Genomic DNA, 26,610 nt, shown 5'->3' on the forward strand with positions numbered 1-26,610 from the left:
TGTTGCTACTCCCCACTTCCTGTCTGCCCCCCTTTCCTCCTCCTCCTGAGACTGGGAAGCGGCTGAGGTTTGCTCTGTCTCCTGCCAAAGCCTTTCTCAGTGGAAAGCGTGGACTTTGATGTTGCAATGATGTGAGTTCAAGTCCTGCCTCGGTCCCTCAAGCTGCATGTAGTAGGACTTACCATTTCCTGGGAGTGTACTCGCACTGGGCACTGTGCTAAGTAAGAGGACTGCTGCCTCGAGTGATGCTGTGGGTAGTTAGGGGGCGCTGGGGCACCAGGAGGAGATGCGATTTGCGTACTGTCACCAGAGTTAGCAGGGAGTTCACATTCCACCCCACGTCCTGCTGTGCCGTTCTGTGGACAGATCTCTTCACCCCTCAGGGTCTCAGCCACCTGTGTGTCAAATGGGGAAAGTTCCAGAGGCTGGCAGGCACCTGGGACAACCTGTGTGGCTTGCTCAGGCATCTCATGATGGATGTGCAGGCACTGGGGGCTGGGGGCTGGGGGCAGTGCCTTTGCGAACCAGGTGTGCCTTTGGGTTTATTAGGCTCTGAACTTGGGGCTCTGATGAGCCAGCTCAGGCACGTGGGCCTCGTCTCCAGCTGGAAGCCTCATGTCCATGCCAGTGACCCTGCCCTCTGGCCTTCTCATTTGAAGGGCTCATCTGTTCCAAATCGTGGCCGTTTGCACATTGGTGTGTGTGCTCAGGACTGTGTTGGGTGTTTTGTTCCCGCTCACAGACAGCTGAGCTGGCTGACTGGGCAGGGACTGAATCCCCCCACCAGCTGAGAAGTAGGAACAAGGTTTTATCCTTCCCACAGCCTCCCACCTGGGGGGTCACGTTCCTGGTGTTGGTTATTTGAGGTCAGCTGCGGTCCTAAAGGATTGAATGGAAAATTCCAGAAATAAAAAGCTCACAAATTTTAAATGCTTATTGTCATACTTGTTCTATTTTATTATAACTTTTTGCTCTTTGCTTCTTACTGTGCACCATTTATAAACTTCAGCCTCAGCTTAGGCATGTGTGTACTGGAAAAAGCATGGTATATCCAAGGATACTTCCAAGAGTCCACAGGAGAGTGGGATTAAAAGGACGAGTTTATTCTGGCACAAAAACTATCATGAAATCCATGCACAGCTTTTTCATAATATACATTTTCTGCATAGTACATGCAAACTTTTTGTACTGAAATTTTTTTGCCCCAAAATAAATTTGTGTTTATTTTTTTCATGAGAGACGCACAGAAAGAGAGAGAGGGAGGGAGGGAGGGAGAGAGAACGAGACAGCTTTTATTTGCTGGTTCATTACCCAAATGCCTGTGAAGGCTGGGGCTGAGTAGGCTGAGGTCACGGGTCAGGAACTCAATTTGGGGTCTCACATGGGTGGTTAAAACATTGAGTTATCCGGCCCAGCACAGTGGTCTAGTGGCTAAAGTCCTCCCCTTGCACGTGCTGGGATCCTGTATGGGTGCTGGTTCTAAATCCAGCAGCCTCGCTTCCCATCCAGCTCCCTGCTTGTGGCCTGGGAAAGTGATCAAGGGTGGCCCAAAGCCTTGGGACCCTGCACCCGCGTGGGAAACCTGAAGAAGTTCCTAGCTCCTGGTTTCGGATTGGTGCAGCACTGGCTGTTACGCTCACTTGGGGAGTGAATCATCGGACAGAAGATCATCCTCTCTGTCTCTCCTCTCTGTAAATCTGACTTTGCAATGAAAATACATCTTAAAAACAAAACCATTGCGTTATCACCTACTGCTTCCCAGGATGTGCCCTAGGAGGAAGCTGGAATGGAGAATGGAGCTAAACAAACAAATAAAATAGAAAAAAGCCCACAAAAATAATTAAAAGAGAGAGAGAGAGAGAGAATGGAGCCAAACCCAGGCACTATGATATGGGATGCTCATGTCCCAGCCAGCATCTTGAACTAGGCCAAACACCTGCCCCAACTCATACTTGTAATTCTGTTTTCCTGTGAAAATCCTGAAGGATCTTTGGGCAGGGTCTGGAACCATCTGTGGTTTGGGACGTCACTGGGGGCCTTAGAATGTGTCTCTCATAGGCCAGGAATCTGTTGCAGCAGCATCTGTCTCAGAAGTAAGGCAGGGACATTGGCAGCGCGGGATGCTGTACTGTGGTGTTGGTGGCTTGCTGGGCTTGTCCTGAGCATGAAGTGATGGGGGCACCTGTGGGTGGGCTCAGGGGCTGGATCCTGCTAGGCCTGGGGTTCACTGCCTGGTCCTCGGTACAAACACTGAGTGGCAATCAGGAGGTCTTGGTTCAAATCCCCGTTCTGTCACTGGCTGGCTGTGTGGCCCCGAGAAAGCTGCTTGGTCTCCTGGGATCTATTTATCTGTGAAATGGAGTTGGCTCTAGTCCTGTCTCATGGGTGGTGGTGAGCTTCCAAAGACGGGGCAATGCTAACTGTTATGGAGAAGGGTCTTTGAACAGTGGGAGGTTCTGGGAAGTACTGGGGAGTGGGGACTTGGATTGGTCAATGAGGGGAGAACTAGGGTAGAGGGAGGATTTTGTGAGATGGAGTGGGCAGTGATGGAGAGGAGAGGGCTGCGGGCAGTGAGGGAGGGTCTGGGTGGGAGGAACGGATCCTTCCTGGACAACAGCCCTGCTTCAGCCTGGGCTGACTCAGCCCTGCCCTCACAGCTGGCTGCACCTTTGAAGAGGCGAGCGACCCCACAGTGCCCTGCGAGTACAGCCAGGCCCAGTATGACGACTTCCAGTGGGAGCAAGTGCGGATTCAGCCGGGCACCCGGGCCCCTGCGGACCTGCCCCATGGTGAGCCTCCCTCCAGCCCCAAGCCTGTTGGTCTCCTTCCAGAGGCGGCTGTGCCACCTGCAGTGAGGTTTGACTCCTTTGCACCTGGTCCACCTCTGCATCCATCATGGAGTACACGGCACTGCCAGCGGCACTCTCTGGACGCCCTCTCATCGAGTATGCTGGGCAGCTTTGTGTGCACAGAGGGTGCAGGCTCAAGTCATCGAAGTCCTGGCAGCTGAGAGTGAGACCCCACTTACAATGGCTCCCCCTGCAACTCAGCTTAGGACTGCCCTCCCACTGTGTCCTCCCCCTCCTGCCGTGTCTTCCCCCTCTGGGGTCTCATGACCTACCCATGGTGTGCAGATGCTTGACAGAGCAGTGATGCCAGAATCTTCCTCTGCCTCCTCTTCCAGAATGTTCTTGGTCCTTCCCAGCTTGTTCTGCCCTGTCTCCACTTTGGGCTGGTGTCCTTTTGGTGTCCTGAGCACTGGCCTGGGGGACAGGAACCACATTTACTGGATTCTCCTACTGACTGGTCTCCTGCTCTGACCTTGGCTCTTAGTACTCATTCCAGGCTCTTGAAGACAATTTCCCAGCTGTGTGGCCTTGAGGAAGTCACTTCACTTCTCTGAGCCTCCATTGTCTCAACTGCAACCTGGGGGGAATGGCAGCCTCCTTCACAGGGTTGTTGGGTAACCCCTGCAGAGTGCAGACACAGGGGGTGTTTATAGGAGCCCTGATGTTTGGGTTATTGTTGGGGTTACTTGAGGAGGCCCAACAGGCATCCCTCTTCATTTGGGTGCAGAATCAGCCAAGCTGGGACAGATAGAAGTCAGGTTATCAGCTTTTTACTGATAGGGGCTGTGTCAGAGGTGGTGGACACATGGACTTTCAGGATGGGGCAGCCGGAAGACCCCTCCGCCCCTGTTCCCTAGCCTGGTAGTGACCCCAGGCTTGGCTCACTTGGCATGAGAATGGTACCCACCATGGCAGGAGCCATAGGTGAGCTTCCTCCTCCCTGCCTGGTGCCTGACACACAGTAGACACCCAGCAGCAAGAGAGCAGGTTTGAATTAGTCTCTTTTGCTTTTGACCATCCCGGGCGGGCCCTGCCTCTCACACACTCAGGGACTCAGAGACCCAGTCAGTGAGAGAGGGAAAGAGAAAATCAGCATGTAGCATGGGCCTCCAGCTGGCTGTGGAGCGTGTGGTGAGTGGAACAGGGACAGGAGTGAATAGGAGTGCAAGCGTGCAGAGGGAGGGCAGAGGCCGGCCAGAACTGCGTGAGATTGTCAGTCTGGACCGGACCGTGGGTCACAGGCGCAGAGAGTATGGGACCTGGGATGTACACCTTCTGGGCTGGGGACAAGGATGGGGGTGGGGTTGTGTTTATTCCCTGCTAGGGCTGCCTCTGCAGCCGCCTCTGTGGGTTCCTTCTGGCTTGCAAAAATGATTGAGATCCCCTTCTGGGGAGTCCCCAGGGAGCCCTCCTAGGGCCCAGTCTGAAGGAGTTTGTGCTGGCCCACAGCCAGGTCTGGGAGGAGGCAGAGCTGAGTGATGCTCCCCGGTGAGGGTGCTCCCCTAGCAGCTCCTGAGCCTTCTACCCCAGCTATGTCCTGAGGCGCCCCCACCTTCCACCTCCCGCCCCACAGCATGGCACACAGCCTGCACCTGCGGGGAGGGGGCAGGGCAGCCCTTCTCCATCTTGAACATCTACCAGAGAGTTTGTATTCCAGGAATTCAGACTTGGGTAGGGACTAAAAGTTAGCATCCTTTCAGTCACTCTCTGTCCTACATTTCATGCAGGCTTGGTTCAGAGCATCACAAGCCAGTGCCTCACAGACTGGGAGGGAGGCCTCTGGGAGAGGTGTCCCCGGAGGTGATGGGGGTGGGGCTGCCTGTGCCAGATGCTGGACTCTGGAGCTCAGTGACAGATCCTTGCCTCCAGGGACAGCATGCTGCACAGGGAAAGCTGTGGTTCGGGAAGGGCGTGGCCTATAGCAGAGGTTATGGAGGAAGTCAGGTCTGTGTGGGTTTTTGCTGTGCTAACTCTCCTTTGGGAAACAGACCCTGAACCGAGAGAGGTCCTCCCCAGTGTCAGAGCAGGAACTGGAACTCAGAACCAACCCTGCTGTTTGTGTCGCCCCTCAGCGCCCCTCCCCCACCCTCCAACCGCCTCATCCTGCTTCTGTTCTTGACTTCCTCCTCTTTTCCCAGGCTCCTACTTGATGGTCAATGCTTCCCAGCATGCCCCAGGCCAGCGGGCCCATGTCCTCTTCCAGAGCCTAAGCGAGAACGACACCCACTGCGTGCAGTTCAGCTACTTCCTGTACAGCAGGGATGGCCACAGCCCGGGCACCCTGGGTGTCTACGTGCGTGTCAACGGGGGTCCCTTGGGCAGCGCTGTCTGGAATATGACTGGATCCCATGGCCGCCAGTGGCACCAGGCCGAGCTGGCTGTCAGCACCTTCTGGCCCAGTGAATACCAGGTGTGGTCAGCCTGTACCTGCTGGGGGTGTGTGTCAGCCCAAGGTCAAGGATTAGTCTGTGTTGGGCATCAGGAGTTGATCTGTGGCTAAAGTTGGGGGTCAGTGTGGGTCCAGCATGAGAGGTCATAATTAACAAGAGTAGACAGGAGTAAGCCAGAACTGCGCCCACCTGGAAACCCTGCCTGGCTGGAAGAGTTTTGCAGCTTGAGGGCTGGGATGACGCCTCTGGCCTTGACGTTGTTTTCTCTGGGTGCTCACGTCCTTCCTGCACTAGGACTTGGTAGGGAGGCTCAGTGGGAGCTGGGCTGACCTCTGCTGGCTGAGGGGCACCAGGTGGGGCTGACCTGAAAGGGTGACTGTAGAGGGCCCTGCCTGGGCAAGATGCAGCCCTGGCAGGGCTGTAGGGATGTGGCCACGATAGGGGCCCTTCCATCTCCCCAGGTGCTGTTTGAGGTCCTCATCTCCCCAGACCGCAGGGGCTACCTGGGCCTGGATGACATCCTGCTTTTCAGCTACCCCTGCGGTGAGTTCCTGCTTTCTTTCAGGGGCGCAGGGGTGAGGGGGCACCCACCAGTGCAGGCCCAGCTCACGCCACGCTCCATTCCTGCAGCGAAGGCCCCGCACTTCTCCCGCCTGGGCGACGTGGAGGTCAACGCAGGCCAGAATGCGTCCTTCCAATGCATGGCGGGGGGCAGAGCTGCAGAGGCTGAGCACTTCTTCCTTCAGGTCAGGGCAGTGGACAGCTTCCCCAGAGCTGTGCTTCCTTCTTTCCGCCCCAGCATCCCACCCGCGTTGTCCCTTGGGTGTCCCGTGGCTCCCCACCCTGGCCCCGGGCTGCAACAAGCATGGGACGCTGACCCCTGACTCGCACCTGACTCCATCACCCCTTTTCCCCTACACAGCGGCAGACGGGGGCGCTGGTGCCAGCGGCTGGCGTGCGGCACATCAGCCACCGGCGCTTCCTTGCCACTTTCTCGCTGGTCGCTGTGGGCCGCGCGGAGCAGGACCTGTACCGTTGTGTGTCTCAGGCCCCGCGCGGCGCTGGCGTCTCCAACTTCGCGGAGCTTATTGTCAAGGGTCAGCGCGCGCCGATGCCCGCGGAGGGTGGAGTGGAGTGAGCGGGGCGTGGGCCTTGGGGGCTGGGCCAGGGCGGGAGAGTGGGTTTGGTTGAAGGCTTAATAGGAGCTTGAGGGGTTTGGGAAGACCCGGGATGGGGTGCTTAGGGACTGGGTATCAATGGAAGGCAGAATTGGGGACCCTGGTCTTTCGGTCTCCTCGCAGAACCTCCTACCCCCATCGCGCCTCCCCAGCTGCTGCGGGCCGGCCCCACCTACCTTATCATCCAACTCAACACCAATTCCATCATCGGGGATGGGCCCATCGTGCGCAAAGAGATCGAGTACCGCATGGCTCGCGGCCCATGGGCCGAGGTGCATGCCGTCAGCCTACAGACCTACAAGTTGTGGCACCTGGACCCCGACACCGAGTACGAGATCAGCGTGCTGCTCACACGCCCCGGGGATGGCGGTACGGGCCGTCCGGGGCCACCCCTCCTCAGCCGCACCAAGTGCGCAGGTGAGCCGCCCAGGGTGGAGGTTGGGGAGGAGAACAGGGGATGAGTGCCCTTCCAGGGACTGTGGAGTTTCAGCCTCTACCACCCCTAGAATGTCTTGATTCTGCCTCGCTGAATCGGTGGGCAAAGCTAGTTACAGCTCGGGCTTTGCGTCAACCGTGTAAGCATCGCTGTGTACACAGGTGTGTGGTGGGTACTTGTGTCATTCTCATTTCACAGGCCAGGAGCCCAGGGTACAGGGCTAGTCAGTGGCAGGTTTGGAGTTAGAACCTTTGATTGGCAGGCTGCAGAATCTGTGTTCTTGATTCTGCCTTCTGTCATGGAGATAAACAAGGCCGACAAATAAGAGTGCATTTTCCATTCTAGCAGGAATCCTTTGGTCTGGGCACGGAGCCCGCAGCCTGGTGTGTGTTGTTAAAGGGAATGGAGCAGCTGTTAAGAGCAATGATACACCTGCATCGGCGGAGGCTCTTTAATCAGAAGAGAAATGGAGACCACAATGGTTTCCTTTGTAATTTCAGTGTTTTTTTTTCTCTCTCATTAGAATTTTTATGAAGATAAATGCAGATCTGCATACTGCTTCCCTCTCTTTCTGATAGCATTTTGCAGAACTACAATGTAATATCGTCATCAAGTTACTAATGGTGCTGGGATCCACGGATCTTAGTCAGGCCTCCCCAGTTTCGCCTGTCCTGCTGTGTGTGTGTGTGTGTGTGTGCGCGCGCAGTGTGGTTTTGTTCAGTTTACCATGTGCTAGTTTGTGTATTTACCATGGCTGTCAGAATATTGAACAGGAAACTCGCCCAATAGGCACTTCATGTTTCTTTCATTTTTTAATTTCTTCCGAAGATTTATTTATTGATTTGAAAAGTACAGTGAGAGAGAGCTCATCCATCTGCCACTTCATTCCCCGTATGACCACAATGGCTAGAGCCGATGCCAGGAGGCTGGAACTCCAATCCCGACCTCCCACGTGGCTGGCTGGAACCCAGTACTTGGGCCATCTTTTGCTGTTTTCCCAGGCACGTTCTCAGGGAGCCGGATCAGGACAGCAACTGGGCCTTGAACCGGCACTCTCATAAGGGACTCCAGCGCCACCAACAGTGGCTTCAAATGTTGTGTCACACTGTCTGCTGACCCCTACATTCCCTTCATAACCCCATTCCCTCCCTGTCTTCCTCCTTGACCCTTTGTAATCATGTGTGTTCCAGTTGAAAAGTTTTGCCGTTTCAAAAGTGTAATGTAAATGAAATGATACAGCATGTACATTTTTGGAATTGATTTTTTGGTAAGTTTCAGTGCAGTAAAAATAAAATGTCATATACATTTTATTTTTAAAAATATTTATTTGTTTTTATTGGAAAGGCAGATTTTACAGAGAGGAGGAGACAAAAGATGTTCCATCTGCTGGTTCACTCCCCAAGTGGCCGCAATAGCTGGAGCTGAGCCATCGGAAATCAGGAACTTCTTTTGGGTCAGCCATGTGGTTGCAGTGTCCCAAGGTTTTGGGCCATTCTCCACTGCTTCCCCAGGCCATAAACAGGGAGCTGGATGGGAAGTGGAGCTGCCAGGATTAGAACCGGCACCCATATGGGATGCTGATACTTGCAATGGGGAAGAACTAGCCAACTGAACCATCGTGCTGCCCACCACCCTAAGACTTCTAACCCTAGGTAGCCACCAGTCTACTTTAAGTCTGTATAAATTGCTTCTCTGTGAACAGTTCATATTAATGGAATCACACAAATGTCAGTCTTTTGTGATTGATTGTTTTCAGCTAGCACTATGCTTTCTGGGCTTACAGAGATCGTCTGTCTGCCACGTCAATCCCCGAATGGTTGCAAGAGTCAGGGTTGGGCCAGGCTGAAGTCAGGAACCTGAAATGCGATCTCAGCGTCCCATTTGAGTGGCTGGGAGCCAAGTGCTTGAGGCATCACCTGGTGTTTCCCATGGGGCCCATTAGCAGGAAGCTGGACTTGAGAACAAAACTGGGACTCATACACAGGCACCCTGAGGGCCTCTGGTTGTCCCACACATTGTCTTAATCACTGTGCCCAGCCGCCCGTCCTTTTTGTACAAGTTTTAAGTGGCCATAGATTTTTATTTGCCTTGTGGAGATACCATAGACATCATGTGGTAACTATGTTTAACCTTTGAGAAGCTATTTGGATGTTTTCTGAAGTGGCTGTACTGTGTTGCATCCCTACCGGCAGTACAGTAGTGTTGCGTTTTCTCTGCATCCTTGCCAACATTTTGCCAACACTTGTTACTATCTGTCTTCTGGTTTTAATCCTCCCGATGATGTGACATGATTTCTGATTGCGGTTTGGCTTTGCATTTCCCTGGTGGCTAATAATGTCGAGTAATTTTTTGTGAGTTTATTGAACATTTATTTTGTTTCAAGACATGTCTAATCAGACCCTTTGTGTTATGAGAATTCTTTATATGTTCTGGAAAGTGAATTCCTATCAGATGTTTGCAAGTATCTCCCCCCATTCTGTGGGCTGTCGTTTCCTGTCTTGGTGATGACTACCGAAGCATGGACTTTTCTAGTTTGGTGAGGCCCAGCTCATTTTTTCCTTCTGCTTGTGATATTTTGTCTAAGAAGCCAATGCCTAACCCCAAGTTGTGAGGGTTCAGGTCTATGGTTTATTCTTCCTTAGAGTATTTTTATTTATTTTTAAGGATTTATTTTATTTTTATTGGAAAGTCAGATATACAGAGCAGAGAGATAGAGAAGAAGATCTTCCGTCTGATGATTAACTCCCCAAGTGAGCTCAATGGCTGGTGCTATTGCTGATCCAAAGCCAGGAGCCAGGAATTTCTTCCAGGTGTCCCACATGGGTGCAGAGTCCCAAGGCTTTGGGCTGTCCTCATCTGCCTTCCCAGGCCACAAGCAGGGAACTGGATGGAAAGTGAAGCTGCTGGGATTAGAACCGGCACCCATATGGGATCTCGGCGTGTGCAAGGCAAGGACTTTAGCCACTAGGCCACGCCGCCGGGCCCACCTTAGAGTATTTTTTAAACAAGATTTATTTTTATTGGGAAGTCAGATGTACAGAGAGGAGGAGAGACAGAGAGGAAGATCTTCCATCCAACGATTCACTCCCCAGGTAACCCACAATGGCTGGTGCTGAGCCATTCCGAAGCCAGGAGCCTGGAATCTCTTTTAGGCCTCCCACACAGATGCAGAATCCCAAGGCTTTAGGCCGTCCTCGACTGCTTTCCCAGGCCACAAGCAGCGAGCTGGATAGGATGTGGGGTCACTAGAACTAGAACTGTCGCCCATATGGGATCCCAGCACATGCATGGTGAGAACTAGCCACTAGGCTACTGCATCGGGCCCATTTTCCTAAGAGTATTATGATTTTGGCTGTTACTTTTAAGTCCCTGATCTATTTGGGGTTGATTTTTATAGTTGGGGTGAATAGGGGACGTAACATATCTGTCACTAGTACATGCATATACAGTTTTCCTATTACTATTTGTCAGAAAGGCTGTGTTTTTGCTGAATTATCTTGGCAGTGAAATGTGCTTTTTTTTTTTCTAATGTAAATTCCCTGGAGATTCATTCAAGTCACCATGTGTACCAATAGGCCATTCCTTTTTTGTTACTGAGTAATATTCCGTGATGCGGACAATACCCAAGCTAGTTTAAAGGGTCATCTGTTGAAGGAGATCTGGACTGGTTCCAATTTTTGGCTTTTATATACAGGTTTTTGCACGAACATAAGTTTTCATTTTACTGAGATAAATACCTAAGAGTATAATTGATGACTCTTGCAGTAATTGCATGTTTAACTTGCTCAGAACTACCGCAGTTGCTGTGTTGTTTCACATGCTCACCAGCGAAGTGTGACTGATCCAGTTTTCTGTATCTTTGCCAGCATTCGGTTTCTGGTTTTAGACATTCTGAGAGGTGTGTGTTGTGGTCTTTATTTGAATCTCTTTAATGCCTAGTGCTACCAAACATCTTTCCACACACTATTTGCCATCTGTGTGTCCTCTTTAGTATATTGTCTGTTCATATCGTTGCCCATTTTGTAATTGGATTGTTCATTTTTTTTACTACTGGGTTTTCAGATATCAGTCTGTTGTTGGATACACAGTTTGTCAATATTTTTTTCCCAGTTTGTGTCTTGTCATTTCATCCTACAGAGTCACCAGCTTTAGTTTGGACAAGGCCCAATTGATCAACTTTCCCTTCTTTTTTTTTTTTTTGTTGTTAAAGATTTAGTTTATTTTATTTGAAAGACAGAGTTATAGAAAGAAGAAGAGACAGAGAACATCTGTTGCTTTACTTTTGAAATGGCTGTAGTGGCCAGAGTGGAGCCGATCTGGAGCCGGGAACCAGAAGCTTCCTCTGAGTCTTCCATGTGGAGGACTTGGATCATCCTCTGTTACTTTCCCAGGCCACAAGCAGGGAACTGGATTGGCAGTGGAGCAGCTGGGACACAAACTGGCAGTGCTATGGGATGCTGGTGCCGCGGGTGGAAGCTTAGCCTACTATGCTATGGCACCAGCCCCTTAAGTTTCCCTTCTATGAACTATGATTTGGAGTCAAGTTTAAGAACTCCTGTCTAGCCTTGAATTTCAAATATTCCTTCCTGTTTGTTCCCCACCCCCCGCTAAAAGTATTATAGTTCTGTATATAAGTCTATCATCTGTTTTGAAGAATGTGTGAGGTCAAGGTTTATTTATTTTTTACAGTGGATATTCTTTTTTTTTTTTAAAGATTTATTTTATTTTTATTGGAAAGTCAGATATACAGAGAGGAGGAGAGACAGAGAGGAAGATCTTCTGTGCGATGATTCACTCCCCAAGTGAGCGTGACAGCCGGTGCTATACCGATCTGAAGCCAGGAGCCAGGAACTTCTTCCAGGTTTCCCACATGGGTGCAGAGTCCCAAGGCTTTGGGCCATCCTCGTCTGCTTTCCCAGGTCACAAGCAGGGAACTGGATGGGAAGTAGAGCTGCCTGGATTAGAACCGGCGCCCATATGGGATCCTGGCACGTTAAAGGCAAGGACTTTAGCCACTCGGCCACGCCGCGGGCCCTACAGTGGATATTCTTAAGTGTTTTTAAAAGCTGATCTATCATTTACAATACATTTGAATCCCTGACTTTGGGAGGTTACTGGGAGTGGGTCAGAGTGTTCCTGTGGGAACTGTTTCCTGGGTGATGGTTCCTTAACCTGACTGAGTGTCAGTCCCCCTGGCGCTCTTGCTCTCAAGGATGTATATTTGAAAGGCAGTTACACACACATACACACACAGACAAAGAGAGAGAGTGTGTGCTTGTAAGAAACAGATCTTCTGTCTGCTGATTCACTATTCAAATACTGCAATGGCTAGAACTGGGCCAGACTGAAGCCAGGATACCAGAGCTTCTCCAGGGTCGTCCACAAGGGTTCCGGAGCCCAAACACTTGGGCCATCTTCTGCTGCTCTCCCTGATACCCTAATAGGGAGCTGGATCAGAAATAGAGCAGCTGGGACCTGAACCTGCACTCTGATAAGGAATACTGGCCTTTCAGGCAGCAGTTTAGTTTGTGGCCCCCACATGTTGGCTCCAATAATATTCTGTGTCATATGGGGTTCATTAAGAGCTTTGTGTCACACATGTTTGTTGAGTGCCTGCTACATGCCAGGTGCTAGTGTGGTTGCTGGGGACATGTGGTGGCTAGACAAGTGGTGTCCATTTCCCTTGGAACTCACGTGCTGGCAGGAGAATTCAGACCACAAATCAGTGTTCAAGTGAGCTGCACAGCGTGGCAGGTGCTGACGAGTGCTGAAGCCAGGAGCTAGGAGTTTCTCATGGGTCTCCCACATAGGTGCAGAGTCCGAAGCACCTGAGCCATGTTCCACTGCTTTCACAGGCCATTAGCAGGGAGTTGGATTGATTGTCAGGACGTGACCCAGTGTTCATGTGGGTAGAGGCTTTAACTGCTGCACTGCAAGGCCAGCCCCAAAATGAACTATTCTGAGGTAGGATACAGTCGTTTTAACCACCAGGCTAGCTGCATGCCCATCTCTTTTTTCTTTTAAAGATTTATTTATTTTTATTACAAAGTCAGATAAACAGAGAGGAGGAGAGACAGAAAGGAAGATCTCCTGTCCGATGATTCACTCCCCAAGTGGCCACAACGCCCGGTGCTGTGCTGATCTGAAGCTGGGAACCAGGAACCTCTTCCAGGTCTCCCACGCGGGTGCAGGGACCCAAAGCTTTGGGCTTTGGGCTGTCCTCGACTGCCTTCCCAGGCCACAAGCAGGGAACTGGATGGGAAGTGGAGCTGCTAGAATACAAACTGGCATCTATATGGGCTGCCGGTGCTGCAGGGCAAAGGATGATTTCTCTGTGTCACCGTGTCAGCATGGTGACAGCTTTTGAGTAAGTGGTGTGAGAGGTTTATTCACCGAGTCTTCACGGTGAGTCTGTAGCAGAGCCAGAACATGAGTTTGAATTTCTGGATTTCCATTGCAGTGTGTTTAATTGTAGTGTTGGCAGCAATAGCAGCGGCAGTATCTGCCACCCTGGGATGGTACCTGCTTTGTGCCAGGCACTGCCGGGCACATTACCTGGGCTGGCTAGGACAGAAGCTGGGGCAGGGCTGGGCAGACGCAACTTCATCCTGCTCCTGATAATTATATGCTGCTCTTGGTTGGCATCCCCGCCCCTCCCTGCTCAGGCGCCTTGGCTAGGAGTTGTTTTGCTGTTGGCAGCTGTGTTTTCTTCTTCTCCCTCCCCAGGAGGCTTCCCTCTCACTGTATTATTTGCTGTAAAAACAATAATACAGCATCAGTAAAAGGCGTTTAAAAAATTGCTCAAGATCTCACCAGCCCAGCCCAACAGCTGTTTTGATTTTTCCTATTGCCTTCCCTCTTAGCCCTTGAGTGCAGTCCACACGTGTGCATGCCTGTCACGGGGACGGGGAGGCACGCAGACGCAGGTTGCATTTGCTCAGTGCTGTTACTTGTGTGTGTGTGAGGGTGGGTTTGATTGTAATCATTGCTTATTGGCTGCGGAGTGTCCAGATCTGTATTGTCATTATCATTATAAGCTATACTACATTGCAAAAACTCAGTGTTTAAGGTTTTGTAGTCTTTTATTTTTTTTTCTCCTGAGAACATTCTTTAGTGCAAATAATCAGGAATGGATTTTTTTTTTTCACCTCTTGCTTTGTTTGAAAGGCAAAGAGACATACACAGAGAGATCAGCCATAGAAAGATCTCCCACCTGCTGGTCCAATGCCCAGATGTCCACAGCAGCTGTATTGGGCCGGGCTGAATGAAGCCGGGAGCCAGAACTCTTTTGAGTCTTCCGTGTGGGTGGCAGAGGACCCAAGTTCTTGAGCCATCACCTGCTGCCTCCCAGGAGACATAGATTGCTTTAAAAAAAAAATCACCGTTCTGATTTATACTGCTCCTGGCGTCACCTGTGAGTGCACATGTATTTGTCACTTTCTGTAGTCCAGGCAGTTTGCCCCACATCACCTTTTGTAACTCGCACCATCACTTTTCAGAGTAGGCGTTATTGTCTGCATGTTTTAGTCGAGGAAACTGGCATCCACTTGGCATCAGTGTTCAAAGGGAGTGAAGTACTTGCCTCAAGTCGCTCGACTCAGGAGGAAGAGAGAGGACATGGCCTTTGTTGTCCTTGATCCCGGTCTGTGGCTCCTTCCCCCAGGTTTTAGAGTTGTTGCATCCTCATTAGCTTCATGACAGTTCACCACACTGTAGCCTTATTCAGCGGTTCTTCAGTGCTACCCTCTTGGTTTCCTGTGTGTTTCTATGGCTGCTCTCTGAGTGGCTCTGAACTCTGATGACTCCTATGGAATGTGGAGTGGTGGGGCTTCGAGGGCCCCCTGTTCTGCATTGCCAGTGTGGGTTGGCAGCTGAAGAGAGTGTGTCTGGGTGTCAGATGGTTTTCTAGAGACACAGACACATGGATTCACACCCTTCAATCATCATATCCGTCTGTAGGCAACACACTCTTTGGGCCCCTGACTCTGCCTAGGTTTGATCCAGACGGGGAGGGAGGAAGGAGGGGCCTTCTTTTCAGTGACCCCTCCCCCCACAAATGTACCAGGAAGATGGGAGATAACACAGCTGTTGGAAAATGGGATCTCCAGGTATGCAGTTGGGCGTCAGTGGCTACTACTTGTGGTGCTGTACGGAGTTTTAAGAAACTTGAGCAGATTGCTGGTATTTAGAAATCAGAGATCTTGCATGAAAATCTGAACTTCTGGGCCTGGCAGTGTGGCCTAGTGGCTAAAGTCCTCCCCTTGAATGTGCCGAGATCCCATATGGGCGCCGGTTCTAATCCCGGCAGCTCCACTTCCTATCCAGCTCCCTGCTTGTGGCCTGGGAAGGCAGTCGAGGACAGCCCAAAGCCCTGGGACCCTGCACCCGCATGGGAGACCTGGAAGAGGTTCCCTGGTTCCTGGCTTTGGATCGGCACAGCACCGGCCGTTGAGCTCACTTGGGGAGTGAATCATTGGACGGAAGATCTTCCTCTCTGTCTCTCCTCCTCTCTGTATATCTGACTTTGTAATAAAAAATAAATAAAAATCTTAAAAGAAAAAAGAAAATCTGAACTTCCATCCTCTCTTGAAGAATGGCAGGATCTGGCCATCCTGGGTCTGTAATATTGTGTGGCAAGCATCACCTTTTGGCCAAGGCACCTCTTAACCCGTTTGCTGTGGACTCCACCCAGCCACGTCCCCGGTTCTTCTCCAAATGCTGCAGGAGAGTGAGGAAGCAGTGTACACCTACCAAACCTGGAAAGATGAAAAAGAAATGTGGGACTGGCATTGTGAGGGGATGGGCATCCAAGAGCCTCCACTCACACTAATGCAAAGAAAGCAGAGACACCCGGGGCACACAGGATGGCTGGGACCAGAGCCGGGTAGGGGTTTGGGAGTGAAGATCCCACATGATCTTCCCCCTTCACTCCACACACACAGGATTGATGATGAGGAAAAGAAAAACATTGAAGAAAGCAAGAAAAGTCTCTTTTGGCTGCAAAGGAGAGAAAAATATAAGCGTGGACTGTGGGCTTGCAGCCAGCAAACCTGAGGCTGCGCTGAGCAGTGGGGGTAACATCCACATAGGATGGAGCTTGTGTGTGCCCCAGGCCTTGTTTGTTGAGAGAGGGGAGTTGGACAAGATGCAGGCCTTGCTCCTAGCAGGTCCCAAGGTCCATCTTTGATGCCCTCTATGTGAGTAGATTTGAGCCCGCTGCCAGTAGCCCCAGGAAGAGGAAGGCTCCAGAGGAAATGACAGCTTGTGCTGGGCTGTGTGCTTGGGGCAGTGTCTGAAACTGTCCCCTGTGTAGGGACATTCTGAGCAAATACATCATACAAAACTGATACTAGGGTTGTACCCCCCTCTCTTTCTCTCTTTTAAAGATTTATTTATTTTTATTGGAAAGAAAGATCAGATTTACAGAGAGAAAGAGAGAGAACTTTCATCTGTTGGTTCACTCCCCAGGTGGCTGCAATGGCCAGAGCTGAGCTGATACAAAGGCAGGATTCAGGAGCTTCTTCTGGGTCTCCCGAGTGGGTGCAGGGTTCCAAGGCTTTGGGCCATCATCTACTGCTTTCCCAGGCCACAAGCGCTGGGAGGAAGTGGTGCTTTCGGGTTACCAACCAGCGCCCATATGGGGTCTTGGTGCTTGGAGGTGAAGCTTTGGTCAGTTGAGCCATCACACTGGGTCCCCTACCCTATCCCTTTAAGAGGTTAAATTGCAGAACTTTCTCATCTGTTCACTAAGAGACCCTGAAATTGTCTCTTGAGGATATTCTGCAGGTGCATACATGGCTAGGAGGATTGAAGCTGCCATTGACACAGTCAGGGTGCAGGAGAGGGGTTTCGTGAGAGTGGGTTGGCTTGGGGGTTAGATGGTGTATGAGAGACCCATATCTCCTGAGAGTTTGGGTTTGAGTCCTGGCCCTTCTAGCTTCCTGTCAATGGGTGTCCTAAAGGACCACAGTAATGGCTCAAGTGGCTGGGTCCCCGGTACCCACAGGAGAGATCTGGGTGGAGTTCTGGACTTCTGTTTTTAGCTAGAAATCTGATCTTCCTTTCCAACTAGCCCTGGTTGTTGTGTGCCTTTGGGGCAGTGAATCAGTGGATGGGAAATCCACATTTGGCTTTTCAAATAAATAAACAACAGAGGTTGTGTTCTTCCCTGGTTGTACAGATGAGAAGCTGAGGCCCAGAGATAGAAGTGCACACAGCTGGGCAGTGCAGATGCGGAACTCAGGGCTGAGCCCCTGGACTACACTTGACCTTCCCGTGGAGCCTCTGGTTTCCTACATTGTAGGGGCAACTTGCTGGCCGCACAGGGTTGTGAAGAGGCCACAAGGCACAGCGACATGCTCCCCTCTGCGGCAGGTGTGAGCAGTTAGTCAGGAAACTACAGCAATGGGTTCCTTCAGACTGGCCTTGTGTGGTCCAGGCTGACTTTGACCTAGGGGGTGAGCTGTGCAGTCTGTCTGCTGAGGCATTGGTGCCAATTGTTGTCTGGCAGTGAACTTCTCATTTGGGGGTGGGGTATGGCAGGATAAGTGAAAGCGTGGATTCAGGAGCCAGCCTGTCCCAGCTGCAGTGCTCATTGAGTAACTGTAATCTCTCTGTTTTTCTGTATCTGCATTGGTATGACAGAGCTAATAATAGCCCTCGCCTCATTGGATTACAGTGAGGATTAAGTGACTATGGGATTTGGAAGGCTGCAGAACAATGTCTAGGATATCCAGAGCTTCCAAAATGTTAACTGCCACTCTTATTATTGTTGTTATGTCACAGATTGTGTTCCCTTTTTTGCTTTGGCAGCTAGGAAACTTACCACTGAGTTGGAACCTTATCTTTAGATCTTGACTTAGGACCTAATGCATACATTTTTGTTTCTGTTTTCCTATCATCCCCAGGCTTTATTGAACTATTTGCCTCTCACTTCCCCTATCATTGTGATTTTTGTCATTGTATCCGCTTCATTTCAGAACAAATTTGGAATTACTATGTCAGGAAGAATACAGCAATGGTTTACTTCAAATGAGCCTTCTGTCTTCCAGGATGTTACTGAATTAGGAGTTGAACTGTGCTATTAAAGAAAATAAAATAGGGGCTGTGGCACAGCCTTTAAAGCTGCGGCCTGCAATGCTGACATCCTTCCTATTTGGGATCTGGTTCAAGTCCTAGCTCCTTCCATTCTTATCCAGCTGCCCTGCTAATGCATCTGAGAAAGCAGAGGAGGATGATCTACGTGCTTGGACTCAGGTGGAATTCTGGGCTGCTGGCTTTGGCCTGGCCCAGCTCTGCTTTCCCAGAGAACTCGATGGGAAGCTCAGCAGCCAGGCCTTGAATCACTGACATGGCAAGTCATCGTTGCAGGTGTCAGCTTAATGTGCTGTGTTGCAACACAGGTCTCTTTGAGGGCCTATCTTTTTCAACTTCACAACAGTCCCTGAGGTAGGGCTGATTTTGCCAGCCAGGGGTTGCCCCTGGTCTACCCAGCTGCAGGGCACTGGCTGTGCTTTGCTGTGCAGGGTCAGAGTCAGGAGGGCTGTGGGCAGCTGAGTGATGTGCCCTTTTCATGTCTGTCTTCCTTTCCCCTTCCCATTGCTTCCCTCTTCTCTCTCTTTCCTGGGTCCCCAGAGCCCATGAGGGCCCCCAAAGGATTGGCTTTTGCTGAGATCCAGGCCCGCCAGCTGACCCTGCAGTGGGAGCCACTGGGCTACAATGTGACGCGTTGCCACACCTACAACGTGGCCCTGTGTTATCGCTACATCCTGGGCAGCAGCCACAACCAGACCATCCGGGAGTGCGTGACGATGGAGCGGGGCGTGAGCCGCTACACCATCAAGAACCTGCTGCCCTACCGGAATGTCCACGTGCGCCTCGTCCTCACCAACCCCGAGGGCCGCAAGGAGGGCAAGGAGGTCACCTTCCAGACTGATGAGGACGGTAAGCGGCCCAGTTCCACTGCTCCGTGCCTCCCCCACACACCCTGGGTTGGGCACTAAGTCTTGGACGTCTGTGGGGGGGAAATGTCTTGTTTCCGACTGAACCGGCTGTGTAGCAACAAAGTGGTGCTAGCTAACAGTTATTCTCATTTATTGGTATCATTTCTTTCTTACAGAGTTTGGGAGATTTCAGCAGTGAAGTTGTTGGGCCTGAGCTTTCCTTTGTGGCATTTTTTTTTCTTTTGTGGCATTCTTTTTACCAACAGCTTTAATTTTTGAAGTAGATATTGGAATATTTAGCTGATCTATTTTATTTAAAAAGTTATTTATTTTTATGGGGAAGTCAGATGTACAGAGAGAAGGAGAAACAGAGAGAAAGATATTTCATCCAGTGATTCACTCCCCAAGTGATGCAATGGCCAGGGATCGACTGATCTGAAGCCAGGAGCCAGGAGCTTCTTCCAGATCTCCCACGTGGGTGCAGGGTCCCAAGGCTTTGGGCCATCCTCTACTGTGTTCCCAGGCTACAAGCAGAGAGCTGAAAGGGAAGTGGAACATCCAGGTTATGCACTGGTGCCCAAATGAGACCCCAGCAAATGCAAGGTGGAGAGTTTAGCCACTAAGCTATCATGCCAGACCTGATCTTTTTTTTTTAAATTTATTTGTGAGCCAGAGTTCCAGAGTCAGAGAGAGAGAGAGAGAGAGAGAGAGAGAGAGAGAGCGAGCAAGCAAGCAACCTGCTGGTCTACTCCCCAGATGGCCACTAAGCCAGGATCTTCAGCTGGGTTTTCTCACATGGATGGAAGGGCCCAAACACTTGGGTCATCTTCCAATGCTGCCCCAGGCACATTACGAGGGAGCTGGATTGGAAGTGTAACAGTTAGGATGCTAGTGCTGCAGGTAGAAGTTTAATCAACTGTGCCACATGCCAGCCCCAAGATAATCTGTTCTTTTTAATTTGTTTATTTGTTTATTTATTTATTTTACTGAAAAGGCAGATTTACAGAGGTGAGAGACAGAAAGATTTCCATCCACTGGTTCACTTCCCAAGTGGCCACCATGGCTGGAGCTGAGCTGATCTGAAGGCAGGAGCCAGGAGCTTCTTCTGGGTCTCCCATGTGGGTTCAGGTTCCTAAGGCTTTATGCCATCCTCCATTGCTTTTCCAGGTCACAAACTGAAAGTGGATGGGAAGTAGAATACACCATGACCAATATGGGATCCTGGTTCTTGCAGGTGGTGGATAAGCCAATTGAGCCATTGTGCCAGGCCTAAGATAATGTGTTCTTGTATCAGTTTTGACCGGTTATTTTTTTAAAGGAATTTGTTGATTTTGCCTAAATCAACTCATATCAACACTTGTTGATAGTGTTCTGTTGTATTTACATGTTGTTTGTGGCATCTGTAGTGATAGCCCCTTTATCATTTCTGACAATAATTATGTTTTCTATTTTCATTGTTCATTCCTGCAGAGTATATAAATATCATTCATCTTTCCAAAGTACTGCCTTTCGACTTTTTAAATTTTTCTTTAGAGTATTTTTAAAAAATTATTTCCTTTGTGCGCTTTCTTTGGATTTGATTTGCTGTTCTTTTAGTGTCTTGAGATAGATTCTCCTTAGCTCCTTTTGTGACTTTTTCCATTTTTTAAAAATGTATTTGTATTTGAAAGTCAGAGTTACAGAGAGATCTTCCATCTGCTGGTTCACTCCTCAAATGTCTGCAAAGGCTAGAGCTTGGCTGATCTGAAGCCAAGAGCTTCTTTCCAGGTCTCCCATTTGGGTGCAGGGACCCAAGGATTTGGGCTGTCTTTTGCTGCTTTCCCAGGACATCAGCAGGAAGCTGGATCTGAAGTAGAGCAGCCAGGACTGGATCTGGCACCCACGTGGGATGCCTGGGCTGTAGGTGGAGGATTAGGCTGATGCGCCATGGCACTGGCCCTGCCTTCTTCTTCTTCTTCTTCTTCTTCTTCTTCTTCTTCTTCTTATTATTATTATTATTATTATTATTTAAGATTTATTTTTATTGGAAAGTCAGATTTGCAATGAGAAGGAGAGATAGAGAAAGATCTTCCATTCCCTGGTTCACTCCCAAAGTGGCTGCAACAGCTGGGACAGAACCAATCTGAAGCTAGGAACCAGGAGCTTCTTCTGGGTTTCCCACCCAGTTGCAGGGTCCCAAGGCTTTGGGTTGTCCTCTACTGCTTTTCCTGGTTACAAGCAGGGAGCTGGATGGGAAGTAGAGCAGCCAGGATTAGAACCCATGCCCATATAGGATCCCAGTGCATGCAAGGCGAGGACTTTAGCCACTAGGCTATTGCTTCTGGCTCCTGCCTTGTATATACATGTTCATCTACAAATTTTCCTTTCAGTCCTGCCTAGACTGCTTTCCACTAGTTTTGTTTTTTAAGGTTTATTGTTATTTGAAGAATAGAATTATACTGAGAGAGGAAAAGATCTTCCCCATCTGCAGGGTCACTCCCTGAACGGCCAAAACAGCCGGAGCTGGGCTGGTCTGAAGCTGGAAACCAGGAGATTCTTCTGGGTGTTCCATGTGGGTGCAGGGCCCAAGGACCTGAGTCATCCTCTGGGGCTTTCCCCGGCCTTTAGCAGGGAGCTGGATCAGAAATGGAGCAGCCGGGACTAGCACTGGCACCCATTTGGAGTGCTGGTGCTACAGGTGGAGGATTAGCCTGCTACACCATGGCACTGCCCCTGCACTACCCCATTTTGATATGTCCTATCTTCACTATCTTTGGTTTCAAAATATTTTCTGATTTCTGCTGCAATGTCTTCTTTGACTCAAGACTTGCTTAGTTTCTGAGCTTATGAGACCATTGGATTGGCTTTGGGTTATTGATTCTCAGCGCAATGGCACTCTGATCAGAGATTGTATTCTAAATTTAATCTGGAGACTTGATCCTTACTGCACGGCCCAGCATATTGTTAAGGTGTTTGGCTTGTATGCCCTATGTACGTATGAACAAAAATGGGAGTCTGTCCTTGTGGTAGTGTGCTATCCAGGTCAGGGGCATGCGCCCTCAGCACTTAGTTCCCTGGAGCACTCCTGGGTATGCTTTCCCTGGAGTAACGCATGCAGTCCCCACCACAGCCTTGTGTGGCCTTGGCTCCTGTTTCTGTCCTCACTTTACAGATGAGGTCACTCAGCTGGTAGATAGGTCACAGAGCAGGATGGCACACCTTGTCATCTGCCTTTGGAGTTGTCACTTTTGGCAGCCGCACTCCAGGGTCGGTACAGGTGCAGAGCCTTCTCTGGGGGTCCTGCCACTCCCCGGAACACCTGGCTTTCTGCTTTTCATAGCTCTCCCTCATGTATGGTTTTCTCTTCTCCATAGCACTGGCCCAGGTGCAAAATTCTGTTCCTTCCTTGGTTTCCACATTCACCCAGGCAGTGCGCATGCCCTGGGCTAGACATTTGCTGGGGCGGAAGTAGGCTCTAGGTGAATTTACCCTGAAACGTTGCACACAGACTCCAGGTGAGCATCCAAGTGCCCTTTCCTTTTTTTTTAGGGTGGGGGAGGGATGGAGGGGCGGAAGATTAAGGAACATTTATTTAAAAACTACCTTTCAGCCAAGCCTGTTTTTCACTTTAATGGGAGCTTGTATCACATCTTTTTACATTGTCCCTAAATATTTCGTCAATAGCTGCTCTTTCTATAATTAAAGCCAAGTTACATTTCATGTTAGATTTATTTGTTTATTGGAAAGAGTTATATACAGAGTGGGATAGACAGAGAGAGAGATTGTTCATCTGCTGGTTCACTCCCCAAATGGCCACAGTCCCTGGGCTAGGCCAGGCTGAAGCCAGGAACCAGGAGCTTCATTCAGGTCTCTTCAGGGAGCCAAAGCACTTGGACCATCCGCTGCTGCTTCCCCAGGTGCATTGGCAGGAAGCTGGATTGGAAATGGAGCAGCTGGGGCTTGAACTAGTGCCCATTTGGATGCCAGTGTGGCACATGGCAGTTCTACTCACAATGTTACAACAACCATTCCCTAACGCCACATTTTTAATGTACGCACAATAAGGAGACTCTCAAACTGTGCCTTAAATCCTGCCAAACTCACTAAGGGCATTCTGCATTGGGCCCACAGAGGCTAGAGGGTAAATACTAAGGGCACGTTGTACCCTGCCTCAGCCGGTACCACCACAGCCCCGCAAGGCACAGTGGAGAGAAGTGAGCCAGTGAACCCCAGAAGGGTGGAACTTTTCTTTCCCTGCTTCTGCTCATTGTTCTGGGCCTGACCGCCCGGTACCCTGGGGAGGACTCTGGCCCCCTGTGCCCAACACAGTATGATGTGGCCACTCCTTTTTTGTCTGTTCCTCCATGTTATTGCATGTAGCCCCGTGGTCCACTTCAGGAAGCCCACTGCAAGGCCCTGCAGGCTCACCTGGATGCTCCCCCCCACCCGCTGCCTCCACCACCCTGTGCTTAAAGTCTGTTGGTTTCTACTTCCTGTCTCTAAGATAAGTTGTGGCTGCTGTTTTCATCTCTACTCTCCAACCCTGTCCAGTCTTCACTTGGGCCACTTGGCCTTTCTTGTTCCTTCTCTTCATTTGATGATGGCCTGTCTAATATTTCTTTTTTTTTTTTTTTCACGAGTCATCCAAATGTCAGTGTAATACTTACAGAGGTTAGCCGGGGGCATTCCCACAGACTGGATGCATTTGGGTAAGCTATGCCCAGACCCAGAACAGGCATTGCCAGCTCCTGAAAGTGTCCCTCCTGCCCCTGAAGCCGTTACACTGACTGTCACATCACAGGTTAATTTCTGTTTGCTTGTGAGCTTTTTTCTAAACAGAATCACACTGTGAGCATAGTCTTTATGACTAGCTTCTTTGTGCTGGAGCCACGCAGCCATATCCTGTGTGCCATTCTAGAGAATTCAGTCCGTTGCTGTATGGTTTGTTGGGCTGATAGGCTGTGTTTCTGTAGCCCGTTGGCAATGGGGTGGTTTCTAATTTTTTGACTCTTTTGAATAATGCTACAAATAAAACTCTGGAGTTTTGCTTGTGTTTCAGAGGGGTTAGTGCCCAGGAGCAGAAAGGCTGGGTTGGAGGGCTTGCGTTTGTCTTTAGTGGATGTAGCCAGGCATTGTTCTGGAGGGACCGTAGTATGGCTGCTCCTGCCAGCAGCGTGTTTGAGATGCTCTTCTGACCAGCTTGAAGGAGGGGCTGGTGGTCTGGCCCTGGCATCTGCTTGCCCTGCCTCTGACTTTCAGCTCCCCCGACAGAGGCTGTTCTCCTGGCTGCAGTTGGCGCATCTGCAGCGGAGGGTGTACGTGGAAGCCCAGACCAATGCCTGGCAGTGTTAGTACTAACATGCCAACATTATTTATCCTTGAGTGAGGCAACTGTAGGTGCTCTTAATATTCAGGAACTTCATTTTAGATGTTCTGCATTGAACATCATGAGACTTTTTTTTTTAGATCAAAAGAAAAAGAACGTTTATGTGTAATTCCAAGATCCTAATGTAATTGTTGTTTTCAGATCTCGAGCAAATACATGCCTCAATTTTCTGCAAAGCATGCAAGTAGAACAAAATACAAACCTTCAAACCTTTCTTTCCATTGAAGGAAGCCTGCATGGTGGAGGCGCCAGCTGTGGTTTGTGGGTCCTCAGTCATGTACTGAGCTGTTCAAAATTGCTCCTGTCTGCCTTGGGCCTTTCTGTTCATTCCATCATTAAGTCCTCATCAGAGGAGTGACTGTGGCAGTTCCATTTCACAGACACATTCACTGAGGTGCAGAGGAGTTGAATGGGTCCAGCAGGCCAGCAAGGAAGCAGCGGGGCTGAGATTGGAGCCCCGATGACTGGCATCTAAGCCCACTCTCGCGTATGATGCCCCCTTTCCCTCGCAGTGCCTGGTGGGATTGCAGCCGAGTCCCTGACCTTCACTCCGTTGGAGGACATGATCTTTCTCAAGTGGGAGGAGCCCCAGGAACCCAATGGTCTCATCACTCAGTATGAGGTGAGTAGGGGCCCCTGCTGGGAAGTGGGTGGATGGCCCACTTGCTTTCAGCCACAGCAGCCCGGAGAGGGGACATGTGGGGGAGGACAGAATGGATTGGTTTGGTTCCTTTAATATTTGTCTGGGTCTGTGCAGGCAGGAGGGAGAGGCCAGTAACCATAAGCCTGGGCAGAGTGGAATCTACCATCACACTGTCTCATTAAGTCTCAGCTTTGCCAGTTGCATGGCCAACTCCCCTAGACCAAGGTGGGTGGGAAGCTGCCTCTTCTGTGTTCATCCTTGTCCCTCAGATCAGCTACCAGAGCATCGAGTCTTCTGACCCAGCGGTGAATGTGCCTGGCCCACGGCGCACCATCTCCAAACTTCGCAACGAGACCTACCATGTCTTCTCCAACCTGCACCCGGGCACCACCTATCTGTTCTCTGTGCGGGCACGCACGGGCAAGGGCTTTGGCCAGGCGGCGCTCACCGAGATCACCACCAACATCTCAGGTGAGCCCCACTGGGCCTCTGGCTGGCAAGCCAGCACTCCAGGGTTCTGTGGGGTCAGAGGGTATGGGACACATCCTGGGGGTGGTGACAGAGGGCCCCTGCCAAGGTAAAGGTGCAATTTAGGTACTGAAATCAAGGGTCAGGGGAGGTGAAGTCAGAGGGGGCGAGGAGTGTTGGGCTTAAGGGGAAGAAACCCGAGAATGGTGGTCAGGGTCCTGCAGGTGGAACCTTCCCGGCCCAGCTGCCTGTGACCCTGTTGGCTTCTGCAGCCCCCAGCTTTGACTACGCTGACATGCCGGCACCACTGGGTGAGTCCGAGAACACCATCACTGTGCTGTTGAGGCCGGCACAGGGCCGTGGTGCGCCCATCAGGTGAGGAAGGCTGCGTGGACACTGGATGCTGGGGAGGCCAGGGCCTTGGGAAGGGGCCCTTCCCATGACCCACAAACGCTAGCTAAACTCTTTGTTGGGGCCTTGGAGTCCTAGAGCAGCTGAACCTAGGCCACGTTGGGGAACCCTTCTCCTGTGCTTGTCCTCTGGGAGCCAGGTTGGCCAGCTCTCTCAGCGGTGATAATGGCGGGCCTGATCCTTGCAGTGTGTGTGTGTGTGTGTGTGTGTGTGTGTGTGTGTGTGTGTGTGTGTGTATGGGGCAAGGCAGGACGGCTGTATCACTGAGTACGTTCCTTCTACCTCCTGGGATCTTGTTTTCTTATTTGCACAATGGAGCTCTCTCCAAATGAAGAGAGGTGTGCTGCCAGCTAATGTTAATTTTTGTTGTCCTTGACCTTGGCTTGTGAACATGGAGTGTGAATGGTCCCTGGGCTAGTGAACAACATCCTGGGATGATTCCCCACCATGGGAATGCTCCAGAGGAGCAGTTGGGGAGCAGGGGAAAGGCATTTCCATTTCACAGGGCAGAGGTTCTTGGCTGTTACTGAGGGTGCCTGGGAAATAGGTAAACTCGTCAGCGTTTGTGGATTTGCTCTTGGTTTATTCCACAGAGGGCTTAGAGGAGCTTGTGGCAGTAGCCTGTTCTGTCAAGTTTTTTTAAATGCACAGGGGTCAGGACCAGGGCTCCCAAGTTTGGGTGGGCGACCTGAACCCAAGGAGGAGGGACTTGTGACCTGCAGAGGAATGTTTGAGAGGGGTCTAGAGACATAGCATCAGTGTGCCTTTGTTTGTGTAGACACTGCGGGGGGGGGGGGGGAGGCCCAGTACTGGATGCCCGGGGCCCCTTGTTTTGAGCCTAGTTAGCACTTTCTGAATGAATGGATCAGTCTGCAATTGCCTTAGGCTGAGAAGGGAGCCATTGGTGACGGGTTTCCTGGTCCTGTGT

At 50.6% G+C, this 26,610-nt stretch overlaps 1 protein-coding gene across 8 annotated transcripts in view; it reads left to right on the forward strand.

The window, feature by feature from the left end:
- The window catches only part of PTPRU (protein tyrosine phosphatase receptor type U), a 74,437-nt gene that overhangs the window by 13,253 nt on the left and 34,574 nt on the right, over window positions 1-26,610 (forward strand). For all 8 annotated transcript variants that reach the window (XM_058677940.1, XM_058677942.1, XM_058677939.1 and 5 more), the window contains exons 2-11: window positions 2,658-2,789; window positions 4,988-5,259; window positions 5,701-5,782; window positions 5,870-5,985; window positions 6,162-6,336; window positions 6,541-6,834; window positions 18,488-18,796; window positions 24,673-24,782; window positions 25,073-25,274; window positions 25,544-25,646. In XM_058677940.1, the coding sequence (XP_058533923.1) occupies window positions 2,658-2,789; window positions 4,988-5,259; window positions 5,701-5,782; window positions 5,870-5,985; window positions 6,162-6,336; window positions 6,541-6,834; window positions 18,488-18,796; window positions 24,673-24,782; window positions 25,073-25,274; window positions 25,544-25,646 (1,795 nt within the window). The remainder of the gene's footprint in view (window positions 1-2,657; window positions 2,790-4,987; window positions 5,260-5,700; window positions 5,783-5,869; window positions 5,986-6,161; window positions 6,337-6,540; window positions 6,835-18,487; window positions 18,797-24,672; window positions 24,783-25,072; window positions 25,275-25,543; window positions 25,647-26,610) is intronic.

The sequence above is a fragment of the Ochotona princeps genome, chromosome 2 (assembly GCF_030435755.1).
Source record: "Ochotona princeps isolate mOchPri1 chromosome 2, mOchPri1.hap1, whole genome shotgun sequence".
NCBI classification, from domain to species: domain Eukaryota; kingdom Metazoa; phylum Chordata; class Mammalia; order Lagomorpha; family Ochotonidae; genus Ochotona; species Ochotona princeps.